A 15,267-nucleotide genomic window follows, 5' to 3' on the forward strand; every position below is an offset into this window, starting at 1 on the left:
TTATAAATCCTTGTAAAATTTTTATTAGAAATCTTACAGACATATGCATAATGAAACAGCCATGTCAAAAACCCCCCCCTCACTCTTTCATACCTAAAAACTTAATCAGCAACCAACAAGAATTTAACAGATCATTTTTATATCACTCGCAACAAATGAACTAACATATATTCCGGGAAAAGCTGAATATCCACTGAGAGCAATTTTAGTCATAATATTATAATGAAAATTGTTATCCAATACTGGTTTGTCACATATCTGGGTGAAATGATTTAAATTACGGAAGATGTTCAGGGTAAGAAATTTTGAATGAAACTTGACAGAAATCAAGAATGAAATCTTCAAGAATGGAAACAATGTAACTGGTCAAGACAAAAACATCACCGGTGCTTCCGTCTGCACTATAGAAATAAGCCGTTCTATTGCGACTTGATAACGTTATTTTAACCACAGGCTTAGAAGTGATTCCTCTTATAAAACCACTTTTGATTTTTTCCATACTTGAGGTAGCTTAGCAAGACATTTCAATCCCTGTATGAGGAGTAAAATAATTTGCAAGAATATCAGCTCTCAATTAAGTTACAGTACATAAATGTGACCTTGAAATAAGCATACTTGTACATGAAATAACAGCTTTTTCAGTAGTATATTTCTAAATTACTGTACTCATAATCTGTTAAGGAGAATTTTTTACATGGTAAATTTTCAAGCAATCCAAAGTATTTTGTAAGAAAAAGTGGAGATTAAATTTAAAATGGAAAACACACTTATAACTTAGAGTAAATGATACAACCTCCAATCTAAATAATGCAATACAGGCTACATAAAACGTATTAAGTCAATGCACCAACTTACATCTCGTGGCTAAAGCTAACTTTATAAATCACACATATAAATATCTGGAGTTTAAACATCTTAAAATATCTCTTGAACGAAACCTACTTTGGATGAGGAATCACCTCTAGGCCTGTGAAACAATTTCATCTGATTGCAACGGCCCAAATTACACGTATCTCCACCTTGCCTCCAAGGTCATCCCACTGAGATATATAATTATGTACATACATATTACGAAACAGAAAAAGCAAATGAGGGAAAAGGGCCAAAAGAAGTGATAACCACAAACCAGTAACGTCACCAAGACCAAGTTCTTAGGGAAGGGGAAAGAATAGTTTTTAGATAAAGTGTCGATAACCGTAAACAAAATTTATGGTTACCAGATCGAAATAATAAATAAAATTTGACTTTCTCTATTTTAACAGCTGAATTTAAAAACTAAACACCTATGAATTTATTTCCTGCTATGTATTAATTACTCTTATTCCGGGTTAATAGTAACTCCTCGTCTAATCTGTCCCCAACCGATTAACCTGTAAGGAGTAAAAATTGTCAGAACACACTTTACAATATGAAGATGCAACATGTATCAGAAATAGGAATTCACACTTTGAAAAAGATTTCAAAAAATTCTGATGCAACAGTATTTCATATCTTCAACAAACAGGTCAAATTTTCTGAAGTAAGACTGCATAAATAAATGTTCATAAAAATATTAAAAACCTAAACTAAATACTCCTACATTTAATACAAAGCAGTTAAAAAGTACATGACTCTTTAACAACCATTTTATAATAACCAAATCTCAATTAATGGATGCACTCACCTCCAATGTTTATCAATTCTCCTAGAAAGTGCAATCTTTTCACCTTCTTCAGTACACACTGGGTTAGTGAGGGTGATCTTCGCCAAATCAGCTTTGACAGCCAATACTCTTCCACCAGTGGATAGAGAGCCAATGTTAACCATCAGCATTTCGTTCTTGGCTAGTTTTTGAACCTACAATGGTAATACATGATTATTAAAACCACTGGAGAATTCCTTTCGGTAAAGTGTCTAAAAGTAACTTGACAGTTACTGTACAAGAGCTAAGCTAAAACCATTTTCAAGAAAAAATAAGAAATGTTTCACGGCTTCATTAATGTTATGCAGTATCATGGGTAATACTACTCCTTAAAAACAAATGTCAAGAAATATGAAATGAATTACAAATTAAAGATTAAAATATTTACATTATGTACCACAGACAAAACACATGATATCTGTCAAGGAAGAAGAAGAAAAAGGGTTTTACCTTTGCTCCTTTTTTATCCCCTTCTGTGCGAACTCCAAGCAAACGCCTGAGGAGGAAGTAGGAAATCTCAAGCTCGGTGAAGATCTCTGGAAGTGAGCCCACTGCACCCAACACTTGACCAACCATACGATCAGCACGGCAAAGTGTCGGGTCAATCTTTGTGCCTACACCTATTGAAAAATGACATTTTGGCAAAATGAAAGTAAATATAAAAGTGATATTATTGTTATATGGTTTAACCAGCCCATTCTGGTTAACATTAACGCTACATCTGGCATCAAGGGTTTGTTCTTGATATTAGTCATATCTGAAAAACCTGATGATTGATAAAATTTTTTGATGGATTTGTTTCCAAGATTTGATAACTGCCAGTTGGGAACTGGAAAATCCCAAATTTTTAAATTGCATTCTGGGCCTGGGTCACATCCAACACACTAAATACCCATAGGTCCAGTGTGGCCTACTTGAAGACTGGATAAAATTACTTCAATGTGGCACTTTTTTTCTTTTAAAATAGCAAACACCAACATCACAATCAAAAGTGGGTTTTATCTGTTTTATATATATTAAGATTCATAAAGCTTACGATTTATCAAAGATATGTAGTAATCATTACTGACCAAATTTCATACAGTTCTGCTGTGATAAAGTTTCAAGCATAGACTTGTTTCACTATATGAAATAGCTGCCAATCCTAAACATGATGAAAGATTTTTAGACATTAGTATGAATGAATTGTGTCAAGTTAAGTTAAATTTCAACATCTTGTATGTTCTGGAGTGTGTTGATGTTCAAGGATACATAATCCTTGGGAATAAGTTATTCAATGGTATTTGACAAAACCTCCATTCATTAAGGTATAATTCCAGTAAGAAGAGTTTTAGAATTTGAACAAATGTTATGCCTTAAAAAAAAAAAAAAGTTACTATAATTAGGACTTTATTTTGAGGAGTCCCTTGCCTGTACCTTTTTTGCACTTTGCTAAGTTGCCAAGTAAGAATGGAGAAAATTTTGGAAGGTGTTTCAGCACTTTTGACTTTTAATTACTCAAAGCCATTTATGACCCTTCATTATGAGCTGTATGGAAGCTTTTTAATGTTCATAATGAAATGTCAAATGGTGAGCTATAAGTCACAGTTATTCAAGTAAAACCATTATCACCGAATGGCTTCCTTTCAACGACAGAAGCAGTACAATAAGTTGCAACCTTGATGAATCTACCCTTGTCTCAAGTTTAATTTATGATTAAAGTATTCTCACTGGCAAAATCAAAACAAAATTAATATGAATAAACAAAAGCTTCACACCAAGTCGCACCCTGTACTTACCAATAAGTCCACCAGGGACAGCAAACTGAAGTTCATTAGATTCTGTGTATAACGATATTATTCTTGAGCGGATTGGTTTACAAACTACTCTTCCTGATTCAGGATCGCGGGAGATGATTCCAGGACGAACTTCAATCTCTTGATCAACCTGTAAGTACAATCGTTTAAGCTGATTGTTCTTAATGATGACTTATGGGTTGGAATACTCTGATGTGTATAAAGATTGCATACCACAAGAAATTGCACCACTTGTATAAAGCTACCCACAAGAAAGATATCACAAGGTACAGTAATTTAACCAGATTGTGGGGTAATTTTCAACCTCCAAAACTGGTGGGTAAAAGATTTCTTTTAAATCAGAAGAAAACATAATTTTTTTCAACCTCCAAAATTGGTGGGTAAAAAGATTTCTTTTAAATCAGAAGTAAAACATAAAGTTGTTGGATGGCTAAATAAAAATTGGGCGATATGAATGAGAACACCTACTGTAGAAAGGTCTCAACAAGAATATTAGCCTGAAACCATTTCATCCCCAAAACTTTTAAAGGGAAAATCTGATGTACATCACTGATGATGATGATGGAAATTAAGGACACAACGCAACAAAATGTAGTTTAATGAGAAAATAAGTTTTGCCAAGACTAAGAGACATCAGAACTAGCCAAACTTTCGAACAGCAATCTTCTAATTGACCAGTTTCAGGCATAAATATCTTCAAACCAAGACACAGTGTGTGAGATTGACAATGGCTTGGGAATGGTCATATACTGTATGTCATTTTATGGGTGTAACTTATAAGACGCAATCACCAACCACTTTACCTTAAGAACTCCTCTCAGAATTGATCCACCGGCTACACCACCCTTTAAATCCTCTACTTCGCAGCCTGGCTTATTGACATCGAAGGACCTGATGACAATCAGCCGCGGGGTTGCCAAGAAGTCACGGTCGGGAATAGGAATCTTTTTCATGATGTATTCACATACGACATCTATGTTCAACTTGAGCTGTGCGGATATGGGTATGACTGGGGCTCCTTCTGCGACTGTACCTGTTATTAGAGTCAACAGCTGTAAATGGCATCAAACGTACAATAGTGTGTGTTTACAAAGCATAACATTTGGATTGTGGAATTTTTCAACAAAATTTTTGAAAAAATAGGTCATATATTAAGACAGTACTCTATCTGTAAAACATGACAAAGAGAAATTTATCCCTGCAAAAATATAAAATGAATATAAGGGAATAAATTACCCTATTTTGCACAATAATAGCAACACAAAAAGTCTTATTCAGTACTTCATAGTGGGACACTGAATTTTAATCGAAAAGGTCTGATGTACTGTATACATATTTAGCAAACAGAACAACTGATAATTCAACCTTTATCTTGTCTGATTTTGAATTACTACCAGTATTACTAGGCAGTTTAAAAACCAAGTAATTATTAAAATCCTTCTTTCAGTTGGATACCATAAGTTTCCTTCTTGGAGGTGCAAAACTATAATACACCCAATAACTTACTAACTGCAAATATTAATTACGCAATTAATATAAGGCAAGATGAACTGAAGAACCAGGGGAGAGAACAAATGAACAGTAAAAAAACAAAGCAATGTCGCTAAGAGTTGTATGGAACCCACAAAGTACTTTTAACACTACCTGCAGAATGCCAACTAAGGTATACAGTATTGTAAGCATTAATCCAACAAAAGAAGGATACTCTATATTAAACCTCTTCTAAAGATAGGCCTTATATTTTCAATGTAAAGAGTGAGAACAAGATATGATGTAGTAGTCAATTTTTACTTTTCATTTTGCATGTAAAAAAATATAAGGAGGAAGCTACATAAGAAAAAAGCTACACGAACTCCTTACCTTGGATGAACCTTAAAATCTGATCGTACTGTTCTCGTAACTGGGATTCCCTGCACAAGTCAATCTTGTTTTGTAGAATTAAAATGTGTTTGAGTTTCATAATTTCAATGGCGGCCAAATGTTCAGATGTCTGAGGCTGGGGACAGGTTTCATTGGCAGCTGTAAGGATGGATCATGTGTCAATTGAAAATAACATTTGATTCAAATTACTTTACTCCTGGTATCCGTTAATCATAAATGTATCACTTATCGTTCTTAATACCACAACCTTATAGAAAAAATTTATAAACATGAACTTCAAACTGCTTCAATATCAGAAAAGGAAGATCTTGCATTATAACTGAAGTACTTTATAAACAAATGACAACTGCTAAAACCTCAAACTTGTAAACAACTGCATTCTACATCATTCCAGACATATATTTCAATGAAAAAGAACAATTTCTTTACCAAAACAATTCACCTACAATCTAAATTAAGTATATACAGTAAAGTTGGTTTTACTAAGATTAACAACCTAAAAAAAGGTTTGTGCGATTCTCTTAAAGAAAAATAATTTTATTAAGTCACTGACTTCGCTGAAATAAAGATCAGAAAACGCAAAAATTTTCAAACTCACCGATTAGTAGGAGTGCAGCATCCATAACAGCAGCTCCGTTCAACATAGTTGCCATCAAAATGTCGTGACCTGGACAGTCAACGAAGGATACGTGTCTGACTATGCGGAACCTGTGAACAAATTTTTGATAGTATGAATGACGAGTTTTATAATACAGTATTTCAAGAAGAGGGACTTCAAAATTGTCTCTTGGCCTTCAATTCCCTTTACTAAAATACCTATGAAAAGGTCTTGTTGATACTGATGCAGAGTTTAAGAGGTCAAGCCTTGATGCTATCTCAAATTCCCATCTCTAGATATATGATGTACCATATAAAGAAAGATTTGTGAATTTTGTGTTGTTTTGCTGATTAAGACACATTGTGTGTATTTAAACTAAACTTTTTAGTTTTCTATCATTATTCATAACTTCCATCTTCCTTTCTAAACAAATTTTTTCATTATAGCACCCACGAGGAGGGCTTTGTTATTCATTATAACACCAATAGAAGGGAAAACAGTAGAGGTGACTTAACATTCACTTGGCAAGACTATGTCGAAACAATTAGCCTTTTTATAGGACGAGATTTTTTTATCCAAATACTCGAAAATAAAATTCAATTACAAATACAGATATATCATTTGGCTATGTCCATGGGAGGTACCAGCATTATCCTGACAACAAATTTCTCTCTCTCTCTTTTTTTATTTACCTTTATGCTTTCATGGAGAAGGGGACTGGTGTTTATTATAACCTTACAGACACCTATTTTATAACAAATATTCCTGCTGATGATTCCACAGTATACTGTGTCAGAATAAAAAAACACATCTGCAAGACAGTTTCTTGCTCATCTGTATAACAGCCACATTATATTTCCCTACGTTACTGACATTATTATTTTATCTCTGCATTTCATATAATCTTCTGTAATTTCTTTCAAATGCAAGCCATATTCCTTGGAAGCTTGAATTTCAAGTCAGTGGCCCCTATGGGCTTGTTATACAAGTAAGGTTTTTCTGATTAATGCATGGATCTTCAGTTGGTACCCATATACGGTAATAAACTTTTATAACCATGCTAACTTTTTCAGCAAAAACTGTATTTATAAGCAACGGGTTCCATATTCAGAGATTTATAACCTATACAGGCAGTTCCGTTTATGACGGGGTTCCGTTCTTACGCCACGCCGTAAGCCAAAGATCGTCAAGCTGAAAAATCGTCGAAAATCGCAAGAAAAACTTGTTTTTAATCCTTTGTGCGTCTTGAAAACGACGTAACCTGCATTTTTAATTGAGTTTTTCATTAAAAAACCCCCCAAATTTTGACCATTCTGCCATTTTGGAGCCATATTTCTTCCGTCGGATCGGCGTCGTACGCATCATAACCCCGAAACGCGTCGTAAACTGGTAAATAATTTTTGATGAATATAATTGAAGAGCGTCGTAAGCTCGGAACATCTTAAGCTGAGCCTGTCGTAACCCGGGGACTGCTTGCATTACTCTACTGTATTTCTTGTAATATCTTAAGCGCAAGAGCCCTTTTCTCAACCTAAAACTTGCAAAGTCAATTCACTTACTTTCCTGAACAATTTGATCTGGCACAGTTGAAGGAATCCTCTTTGTTTGAGCTCGCAGAAATGAAACAAGCAGGCCGCGGGCATTTTGGGTTATCGCACTTGTAGATTTTGGCATTTGCGTAACCTGGAAGAAAAAAGAATGTTAAAATCTTCTGCAGTGGAAGATGATTTTTTTTTTTGTCTTCCACATTAACGAGGCAAGTTCATCTTAATATTCTGAACTCAATCTGGTTATGGAACTGAAAAGTAAGCAACTGAAAAACTCTGGTAGACTTATCTTGTCTAATAAAGTCATAAAACAAAAGATAGAACACAGCTGACCCGGGGATTCGTGGGGGATGTGTACTACTAAACCCTGCTATTGCTCAAATCCACGAATACTTGAAACCCCTCTAAAAACGCTTATAACTGCCTATTTTGATAGTTCAAAACACCAAAAACCCTCTAAAATTGCTTATACCTGAATATTTTAATGGTTTCATCACAAAAAGTGCATTTAGTCAGGAAAATATGAAAATACAGTTACTTGCAAATATTTCTCTGAAAAATACAGCAAATAGGCGAATTTTCCGTGAATAATGTTTACTGTATATATGTTTCCCAAAAATCCGTGAATAGGTGGAGCCGCGAATTCAGAACCGCAAATAGGAGGGGGGTCCACTGTACACTGCTATATGGAAAATGCATAAATCTGATAAGCTCGAGAAAAAACTGGATTGTAAGATCAAAAACAACCATTCACAGTTAATAAAACTAATCAATACAACTAAAGTCCACAATTTTTAACATAACGGCTTTAGCTGCATAATATACATCAAAAGCAACTCAAAATATGCATCATTACTTAATTTAACACAGCACTAAAAAAGACGCCACATTACGACAAAAGGAAAAAACATTGCCAAAAACTTAATAAAATCACTGGTCACATTGTCTACACCTGTAAAGCAACAACAAGACTTTACTCACCTAACTTGATTGTGATATTTCTTTCTAATTCATTCTTAAACCTGACAGTTTGTACACCCGATATGGCTTTGACTACTGTGGACTTTCCGTGGGCTACATGACCAATCGTACCAATGTTAATGGTAGCTTGCCTACTGATGACTTCAGGCGAGAGGGCCGTCAACTTGGTTATATCCTGTGAACGAAGAAAGTATTTAAAAAGGAGTGATTGTTTTGGGTCTTTGTACTGTACTGAGTATAATAAAATGAGATAGGTTTGACATTTAGACAAGGTGAAATCGACAGGGAATGGTTGGGAACAAAATAGGCAGAATGCAATACAAGTCAAAGAAAAAGGAACTATTACTGAACCCTAAAATGTAGATGTAGTGTATAACAAGCTACAGGGAATATCCACATACAGGATGCTATTTTCGACTTCTCTCCAATATATTTTAACTTGTGCACTTTCTGTCTGAGAGTTTCCATCTAGTTTAAGTCAACATCTATCCCCTTTTTATCCGATTAACTGGGCTTTTCAATTGGTTGATATCCAGCCACTACTCTAATTAAGCTCTCCTTTCTGCCATCACATCTTGAAATTATCTAAATCTGTGGATTTTGAAGCTGTTTTCATTTGTAACACAAAGTTCCTAAGTGAACTCTAAGCCATGAATCTCAGCATTTTCTAGAAGCACTCCATTTTCTTTGTTAGTGGTATGTCTTTGCTCCACACAAAATCACAGATTTTATGCATTATCATGAATTTTTGCCTTTTCACTAATGATTTTAGGTAACCCCTTTCCTCTTTCTAAGTAGCACTGAGATTTCCCATGAAGACAGGTCTACATCTTCTAGGCACAGAACCAACCCCAATGCAGCCCTGTAGTCTTTGATGGCAGACACAAAGACTTTTCTCCCTCCAGAAAGAAACCAGGAAACCTGCTATTTGCTGAACAGAAGCTCTGACTGAAGAGACCTCCCTTCGACAAGCCTCTCGCTCACAGGAGATACTGGATAGTCTCCAGCCATGAAGAGATAGGGATCCTACTAACTTGTGATATCTCTTGACGCGAGGCTGGCAGAGGAGGTTGGGCCGTGGAGGGATCTCTCTGGGAACTGCTGACAGCAGGGCTAATAGGTCAGGGAACCACTCTGTGTGAGGCCACCAAGGAGCTACAAGGGTCATCCTGAGATTCTGGGAAATCAATACCCTGTTCAAGACCTGACGGATCAAGCAAGAGGGAGGGAAGGCGTAAACCTATAGGTTATCCCAAGGATGTTGTAGGGCACCCTCCACCACGGCGTAGGGTCTGGGGCAACTGAACAGAAGACCTCTAGCTTCTTGTTGAACTTTTTTGTGAACAGATCTATCATTGGCCTTTCCCAAAGGAGGAAGAGCCTGTCTGCTATCTTTTGATGTAAGGACCACTCTGTTCCCAGGACCTGATCCTGACAATTCAGTTTGTTGGCCACCACATTCCTCCTGCCAATATATACCTAGCTGAGAGGTCTACTGATTGGTCTATTGCCCACTGGTGAAGGAGTACCATCATGTAGTGAAGTTCTTTCATAGCAGGTGAGTACAATATAGATTTCTTAAGGTTGTTTGGGGCATATGGTGTTAACTTCACACAAACTATGCATTACTTGGAAAGGGATAATATTACCATACAGCAGTGGCCTTAAAAGAAATTGAACCATAAGGCATGTATATAAAGAATGAAAAGAATCTGCCTTCCATGTTATTATAAATTGCTGACCTCAACAATTTCCCTTATCCAGAAATCAATGAGGTAGGAACCACGTGTCCTTATTTTGCCCAGGCCTGAAGGAAATGTGAACAGAAAGGAGCAGCAAACTCTGCTGCCAGTAAAAGGAATGAAACCATGCTGCTAGTTAAAGGAATGACACCAGTCATGGGGCTCTCATTCAGTTCTGTGGAACAGCAGTCAGAATAATATACAGTTACCTATAAAATATGAGGGAGAAAGTGAGCCACACCACCTTCTTGCAGAAGGAAACAGGATCTAGTAGTTAAGAACACAGTTAGGAGTTAGACTGACACAAATCAAGTTCAGAATAGTCACTTAGGTAATAATCACTCATGTAATTGTTCACTGCAGAAACCATATGGTACTGACTCACTGAATGTGGTTTTGATCTATGAGCATAATGGGAGAGCTGTCAAGCTGAAGATAACCTTATTTATCATGAAGTGAAGTGCTGTGAAATAAAACTTACATCTAAAATCAGTAAATGCTAAACTTTACATCTAAAATCAGTAAATACTAAGTGTTTAAGAATATCTATAGCCGTGGGAATGGTTGTTTATGTTCTTGAAATTAAATCCAAGATACCTTCTCTTCCATTTTACTGCACTACACTATCATCTATAACTGTGGCTGAACATCACAAATTTTGTTTAGCTCAAGATCTGATTGTTTTGAAGTTACGGATAATTAATTTAAGAACTTAACGGGGCCAAGCATTGTCATTGAGGCAGATGTCCAAGTTTTGGGGGGTCAAAACATAACAAACGAAAAACTTTAGAGGACTGTCCGGAGAATGCTGATACTCTAGTGACCCTGATGAAGTGTTTTACCCAGGCAGGGAGCACAATTCAGAAGGATGAATAGAGGGGCTGCAAAGATCAAGCGAGTGAAAGGTATGTGATCTTAACTGCTGATCATTCACAACACAATCCTGATACTGGAGCATTACACCTAGAACACTGAACTTTTGTGTAGGAACGTGAAGTGTTACGTTCTCTGTCGTACAATGGAGAGCGAATAGACATATGTGAGAACAGCTTTCTAGACAACTCCCTGCCTTACCAACTCATGTGTTCTGGTAATATGTAGAATAGAGGGTCACGAATTACTAGGGGGGTTCAGAGGTACAGAGGTGGCCCCAGCCAGGCTAGGACATGGCAACCAAGGTTAGGTTAGGTAAAGGTAAGTTTGCTTAGGTTATATTCCATCAGAAATGCCCATGGCGACCAAGGTTAGGCTAGGTAAAGGTAAGTTTGCTTAGGTTATATTCCATCAGAAATGCCCACTATACCTACAGTAACCCTGACCCCCTACTCTGCAATCCCTCCAATTGTTCTTTGTTCATGGTCAGCTCTAAACACACTGGCAGGCCTCATAAAAATTACAGAGCAAGTAATGAGACAACATAACAATAGTTTGGTATGCTTGAGATCTGTATATCTTTTTAATATTTAATAAAAAATAATATATATTAATAAAATATAACATACTGTATATAGCCCACATTACATGCTAATGCAGTTCCTGTAATAGAACACAGTGTATTTAGGTCTGTGAGTTGTCCACTTGTAAATGGCCACGTGCTGGCAAGGGTGGTGAATCTTCATGTTTAGGCAATTTGTTTCCACATACACGACCATTTATTCCCCAATTACTGTACATGTGCTTTATCATTAATTACAATTAAAATCATGCACATCTATTCACCAGGACGAGAGAGAGCGGGCTATCTTCAAAGCATGCAAACATGGGAAAAGTACCCAGCTCCCAGGTAAAGAAGAAGAATAACCTTTGACCTCCCAGACGTGGACGTAAGGTAAGAAAAACTGTAAATTTATGTACAATTATGGGGTAGCATATCGACCATATGTATAATGGGAGTCCGAGCAGTTGTATAACCGGCAGTGCAATAATTTGTATGGTATTTTAAATCAGATTAGGTTAGAATAGAATATTGAACTTAGGCCAAAAGCCAAGAGCTACGACCTACGAGACCATTCACCGCTGGAAGGGAAAATTGACAGTAAAGAGGGCTTTAAATGTGCAACGGGAGGAAAACCTCACAGTTGCATTATGCAACAATTGTTAGGGGATGGTTGAGTAAAGGAAGAGAGAAAATATGAATGGAAGTACAGTAAAAAGGAACGAAAGAGGTTTCAGCCAGAGGCCGAAGGGACGCTGCAATGACCCTCAAGTTGGGTCACGAAGGCCCAATCACCCTAAATTAGGTTGTTATGTCCCTGAAATTGTCCTTACTAAATTCTTATGCCTTTTAAAATTTTTATATGGGTCTATACCCTTTAAATGAATTTAGGGCTACAACAAGATAACCAGATGGAAAAATAGGGTATAGGGTACGGTCCATGTGTTTGGCGAAGGTCACAGTATCACCCCAAAGCCTATTTATTTAGACCTAAACTTAAGGATTAGGATTAAGCCTACCCTATGGTGAACAAAATCCTCGAGACAAATCTAGTCTATAGGCATAGGGTATAGAACATGCCCTAGACCTGTCCTGGCCTAGGTTATAGCCTAGCGGGCCAAGTTAAAGCCCTCTGAAGGCAAAGGCGTTGAATTATGATTCATATTTTAAATAAATCGCTTAAAACGCGAATATTTCCGTAGGCTTAAATACTGAAGGAAGTCGTCGAGATCCACATGGGGCCTTCGACGAATTCTTTTGTTCTTCGAAATAAAACAATTTAAGCCGACCCTCCAACGAAAAAGCAAGCCATAAATACAAACACACACACAAATATACAATTCACTCGTAAAAACGAGGTATAAAATGGCGAAACGAATTTATTAAACAAAAAAATGAACTTTCTATTTGACAGCTGGAGGAGGCCGAGACCTCAAGTCCTCGGAGACCCGACGAAAGTAAAGCCTTTTTCAGCCTTCTCAGTCTTATAAAGCCATTTACATAAGTAAGACTTGGCTTTAAAAGCCATCTTGCGATACATACCAAGTTCTTGAGGTCTTGCACGGCTAAGTTGGACATTTTCGAGGTGATTTTGTTATTTCCCTCTGATCTCCATCACACTGTAATGTGTACAGACCGGGCCGAAGGACTCGTTTTTCGGGGTGCGGGCAAATATTCGCTTTGTTATTTTCGTTATTTTTATTTAATCTTTAGGATTTATACGATGTATTGTATCCAGATGAGTGTGTTATATTAATGAAATTAAAATTCCGTAAATAAACGTCATATCTGTTTAACGTGACCATTTAAAATTTTCTCGAATTTAGGCAAATATTCGGTCTTATTTTAGCTGTAGGATTAAAAAGATATATTATATTTAGAGTAGTGTCTTATAATTCATAAGTTAAATTTACTTAAATGAAAACTATATCTGCATAACGCTATGTATTAAAATTTGCACGAATTTATTAGATAAGAAACGCAGCTTAGCAGGTTGCTATTGACATAGCATATTTCGAGTATACGTAGCCTTGGGATTTTAACCGTATATTATATCCAGGTTAGTGATTTATATTTAAAAAATTAAAATTGTGCAAATTAAAAATTATATGTGTATAAACACGAGCATGTAAAATAAAGTCGAATTTATTAGATAAGAAACGCGACTTAGCAGGATGCTAGTTGACGAGCTTATTTTAAGTAGACGTGCGGCATCCGTCTAATAAAATGTGGATTTTAATGGCATGTTTAAATGATGATGTTTTTAATGAAATGTATGCTGAAATTACTGCTCTTCCCAATTGCCGTGTAAAATTTGAAGGAATATTTTCCTTTCTGGGCTAAAAATGTCGTCAAACTTTCTGATGCAACATCTGCCTTCGTCAGGTATGAAAAGCACTCACGATCAAAACGAATTCTTCGTGACATGCTTGATGATTCCCGTGCAATATATTAATTTTTAATGTAAATTTTTCGTATTCTTCGTCGTTTAAACGTTCTTAAATGTATAAAGTATCGATATGTTTATAATTATGTACTTACAGTGTTAATACTTAATATCTTTTAAAAATGCAACATTTTCTCATGTGATGTCTCCCACGTACGCAAACAACATTTTTGTTATTTTAATATACATCTGTATAAAGCATCTGACCTGTATGAGTGATTTTTGTTTTGGCTATGTTATATATTTAGCTTTAGGCATTAACTTCACGTAGCAGGATAAAGATGCTGTTTATTCTACGTGTTTTCAATCTCGTGGGTCCGTCGTGTGATTCCTATACATTTTGCAACAATACGAAGTTTCTTTTAGAACAGGAAATGCATTTTTAAAAACCTGAAAGTTATTATGAGTTCGTGACGGAAAGGAACTCTTAATTCTCTTACGTTTTCATGGCATTTGGTTATTTAAAACTGAAATTTCAAACAGATATTTAAAGAAAGTGTATTTGCAGCCTTTGAAAATGAGTGAAATTTTGAACTGTACGTACTACGAATTAGAAATTATATCTATATTTAGATTGCAAGAGCATTCCTGATGTCTGTCAACGTAGACATGTATTATGTTCGTTTTTAATATGTATACAAATGTAAATACAATTCTTACACTGGTACCTCTCCCACCTTCCTCCACATTGAAGAAAATAGGCTACTCAGTTAGGCCTAATTACTGCTTAAAAGCATAAGACTATTCACCATCAATGGAAACATCTGTATATGACGTGTCTGGGAAAATTGCGGTGACAGTGAGACCCCTAAAAAATGATGTTACTTCCCATTATTATGTTTTTGATGGTGAAGTTTCCCGTTGCAAAAGCGATGTCACAAGCATTATCACCATCAGCTGTTGGGTCTAGCATTCCGCTCAAGCGTGTCAAGAACATTCTTGGTGAGTGATTGTACTTCTTTAGTTTTAGTGTGCTTATATATTACAACATTCAGGAAGGGAGAGAGAGAGAGTGTGTGTGTGTTGTGTACATATTCTGCTAAAATTGACGTATCCTTTTTTTCAGAGCTGGAGAAAAGAAGTTTTACGATCACAGTGCATGTGAATCATGACACCCTGGTTGTCAGTCTCCAGAATGAGAAGGTAAATCTTGGTAAATA

General features: G+C 36.1%; 2 protein-coding genes across 3 annotated transcripts in view; one reads left to right on the plus strand and one right to left on the minus strand.

Annotated features, from left to right (window-relative positions):
* eIF2gamma (eukaryotic translation initiation factor 2 subunit gamma) lies at positions 1–13,342 on the minus strand. The gene is made up of 10 exons (XM_067127946.1): positions 13,204–13,342; positions 8,485–8,659; positions 7,516–7,639; positions 5,957–6,066; positions 5,338–5,496; positions 4,281–4,510; positions 3,460–3,607; positions 2,132–2,301; positions 1,664–1,836; positions 1–1,370 (listed from the first exon to the last, which is right to left on the minus strand). The coding sequence occupies exons 1-10, from the start codon at positions 13,237–13,239 to the stop codon at positions 1,319–1,321; spliced, it is 1,377 nt and encodes a 458-aa protein (XP_066984047.1). The 5' UTR covers positions 13,240–13,342; the 3' UTR covers positions 1–1,318.
* Positions 11,981–15,267, plus strand: part of LOC136852936 (protein O-linked-mannose beta-1,2-N-acetylglucosaminyltransferase 1-like) — an 11,522-nt gene continuing 8,235 nt past the window's right edge. The window contains exons 1-2 of one of the 2 annotated variants that reach the window (XM_067127920.1): positions 11,981–12,054; positions 15,174–15,250. Coding sequence is in view for 1 of the 2 variants with exons in the window: in XM_067127919.1 (XP_066984020.1) it covers positions 14,923–15,049; positions 15,174–15,250 (204 nt within the window). In the remaining variant the exon portion in view is untranslated. Of the gene's footprint in view, positions 12,055–14,404; positions 15,050–15,173; positions 15,251–15,267 lie in introns of those variants that run through there. The other variant, XM_067127919.1, reaches the window with a different exon arrangement.

Source organism: Macrobrachium rosenbergii, chromosome 26 (assembly GCF_040412425.1).
Source record: "Macrobrachium rosenbergii isolate ZJJX-2024 chromosome 26, ASM4041242v1, whole genome shotgun sequence".
Taxonomy (NCBI): domain Eukaryota; kingdom Metazoa; phylum Arthropoda; class Malacostraca; order Decapoda; family Palaemonidae; genus Macrobrachium; species Macrobrachium rosenbergii.

What these genes read in the sequence shown, in the direction of transcription:
- eIF2gamma (XM_067127946.1), bottom strand. Translation starts at nt 13,239, where the DNA reads ATGTCCAACTTAGCCGTGCAAGACCTCAAGAACTTG. An exon ending in TGCAAGACCTCAAGAACTTG is followed by an intron (nt 8,660 to 13,203) that starts GTATGTATCGCA and finishes CTTCGTTCACAG; the next exon opens with GATATAACCAAGTTGACGGC. An exon ending in AGAATTGATAAACATTGGAG is followed by an intron (nt 1,371 to 1,663) that starts GTGAGTGCATCC and finishes TACTCCTTACAG; the next exon opens with GTTAATCGGTTGGGGACAGA.